The sequence below is a fragment of the Vicia villosa genome, unplaced genomic scaffold (assembly GCF_029867415.1).
Source record: "Vicia villosa cultivar HV-30 ecotype Madison, WI unplaced genomic scaffold, Vvil1.0 ctg.005983F_1_1, whole genome shotgun sequence".
Taxonomy (NCBI): Eukaryota; Viridiplantae; Streptophyta; class Magnoliopsida; order Fabales; family Fabaceae; genus Vicia; species Vicia villosa.
The window spans coordinates 70,000-72,669 of record NW_026706707.1 but is presented as its reverse complement, the minus strand read 5'-3'; the positions used below and the strand labels follow the sequence as shown (position 1 = coordinate 72,669).

Sequence of the window (2,670 nt, the reverse complement as noted above, 5' to 3'; positions counted from 1 at the left end):
AAACACATCAATGGCTCCGAGGCCTTAACAAAATAAATCCCACCATCTCATGGTTTTATATAATCCAAAAACAAGATACGTAACAACGAAATAAATAAAACATCACAAGTAAGATAATCCCATATTCCCCGTGTTACGTATCAGAGCGACTCCTAAGACTCGACCGAGCAACACAAGATCCATGCTTACTCAGGTACCTGGATTATCTGTACTCCCGAAGAAGCACAGACATAACAACAGAAGAGGGGTGAGAATTACATTCAAATAATAATTGGTGAATATCACATGCTAAGAAAAGTATTCACAATTAATCCAACAATCACATGTTCAAACAAATCACGTAACCACATACCGCACATTCACTATGCACAATTCATATTTCATTTATGTATGCAAGTGATTCACCTATCACGACTCTATGCATGCGGTACCAACACAACCAATACGGTTCAATTATATGAACCCGATTCCCGTCGGAATCCGGATAAGCCTTAATCGTTCCCCTGAATTACGACTTATCTCCACACAACTCCCACACGGAGTCCAGATGAGAATATGCACCCATCATGGATTCCCACCTAGACTCATCTCCACATGACACAACATGAAATGCATGACATATATTATGCATACGAAAATATTATTAATGCATAACACACGACCCACACCGATCACACGTGAGTCATTTGCTCACCGTAATTCTCACTAGAATTACCATCTCTGTCCCAAGGCTGTTCACAAACAACAACAATCTCTTCACATAAGCATCAACCACTTATCATTGAATAATTTACACAATATTCTATGTTTTACCGTTTTTCCTATCATTACTAAATTCATTATATTTAATTAATTGATGTAACCACGGTTAGTTACAAACCTCTCAACTATATATTGAATTTATTTGGTTAACAGTCTATAGAAAATAATAATAGCTACCGCAGCGGTCGTCACACATTGATAGGCACTAAGAACACATGCTGTACAATGCTAAATAAAGTCATGATATAAGCAAGCTATTAGTTAAAATGGATAAACATTCATAAGGACATGCATTAATATGAATATATAAACATGAAGACTCATGTCTAATTTCAAACTACAAGGTTAAATATCATAGAGACATGCATTATATAATAATATATGGTACACTGTTGATCACAATAGCTGAAACAATAAGCAATTACGATACGGCATCGTCATATAATGATATAAATACAATACACATCTAAGCATAAAAATTCAGCACTTTATGTCTAATAATAAAGAATAAATATCACTTTATTTTGGTGTTGTATGTGACTACTTATAGAATCATACTCATGCTACATCTAAACACACATGAGGACTACACTAGTAGGACAAATATATAATGATCCATGAACAGACGTAAGCAAGCAACAGTAACAATCACTAAATCACTAAATATAAGACTTATTTCATAGCATACCTAGGTATAGAACAGACTCTATATTCTGTTCCGAACAGTACCACTAAATCACATAAAGTGAATAAAATGACCTAGGTAGCATATTGGAATCACGGAATCAAGGATTATATTCGGCGTTCAATTCTACCAGACTAATACATACTAATTCATACCAATAAATCACCAATTTCAAATCTGGAATACAACAATAACACATCCAAAACAGAATTATACGACTCTAATAGGAGAGTAAGGACCTTTCTTCTTTACCCCATCATGAAATACACACACATTTATATCCCTTTCTCCCCCTTACCTTAGTTTAAAGCTTTGATCCTTCAATAATGGTAGAATCTCCCAGTCTCCCTCTTGCCCTAGCTTCTCTTCCTTCTCTTGTTTTCTTTTCACGTGTTTACAATTTTTCTAACCCTATTCCAAACTCTCCCTAAATATATTTTATTTTCCTTAATTTTAGTCATAATAACAATAAAAATATTACTAATAAAATTAATATTAATAATAAAAAACAGTAATTTATATATCCCATCTTTTACTAATTATATTATCAATATAATATTATTCTAAGGTTTTTAATTAAATTAATCAATTAAGACTAAGTTCACACACTCACCCTTACTACATACCCTTAATTATACCAATATAATTTCACAATCAAAACACACAATGACTAGATATTTAAATGGGGTGTTACAACTCTCCCCCACTTAGAATATTTTCGTCCTCGAAAATGTACCTGATAGAAACATCTCTGGATACGACTCTCGCATCTTGCTCTCCAGTTCCCAAGTCACACTCCCTCCAGCAGCTCCTCCCCAAGCTACTCTCACTAAGGGAATATCCTTGCCTCTCAACTGCTTCGTCTTACGGTCTTCAATCCTTACTGGCATTGTCTCCACCGTAAGATTATCTCGAACCTGCACCTCATCCCTCTGAATTACATGGGACGGGTCAGAAACATATTTCCGAAGTTGCGACACATGAAACACGTCATGCAAGTTCGAAAGCTCTGGTTGCAAGGCCACCCTATATGCAACAGCTCCCACTCTTTGCAAAATCTGATATGGTCCAATGAACTTAGGATTCAACTTCTTCGATTTTAAAGCACGACCAACACCAGTAACTGGATTGACCCTCAAAAACACATGGTCACCCTCGTCAAATTCTAAATCCTTTCTCCTTTTATCATGATAGCTCTTCTGTCTACTCTGAGACGTTTTCAT

At 35.4% G+C, this 2,670-nt stretch overlaps 1 protein-coding gene across 1 annotated transcript; it reads right to left on the bottom strand.

Moving 5' to 3' along the window:
- Nucleotides 1-671: 671 nt before the first annotated feature.
- Nucleotides 672-2,670, bottom strand: LOC131642875 (uncharacterized). Its single transcript, XM_058913041.1, has 2 exons — nt 2,184-2,670; nt 672-754 (listed from the first exon to the last, which is right to left on the bottom strand). The coding sequence occupies exons 1-2, from the start codon at nt 2,668-2,670 to the stop codon at nt 672-674; spliced, it is 570 nt and encodes a 189-aa protein (XP_058769024.1).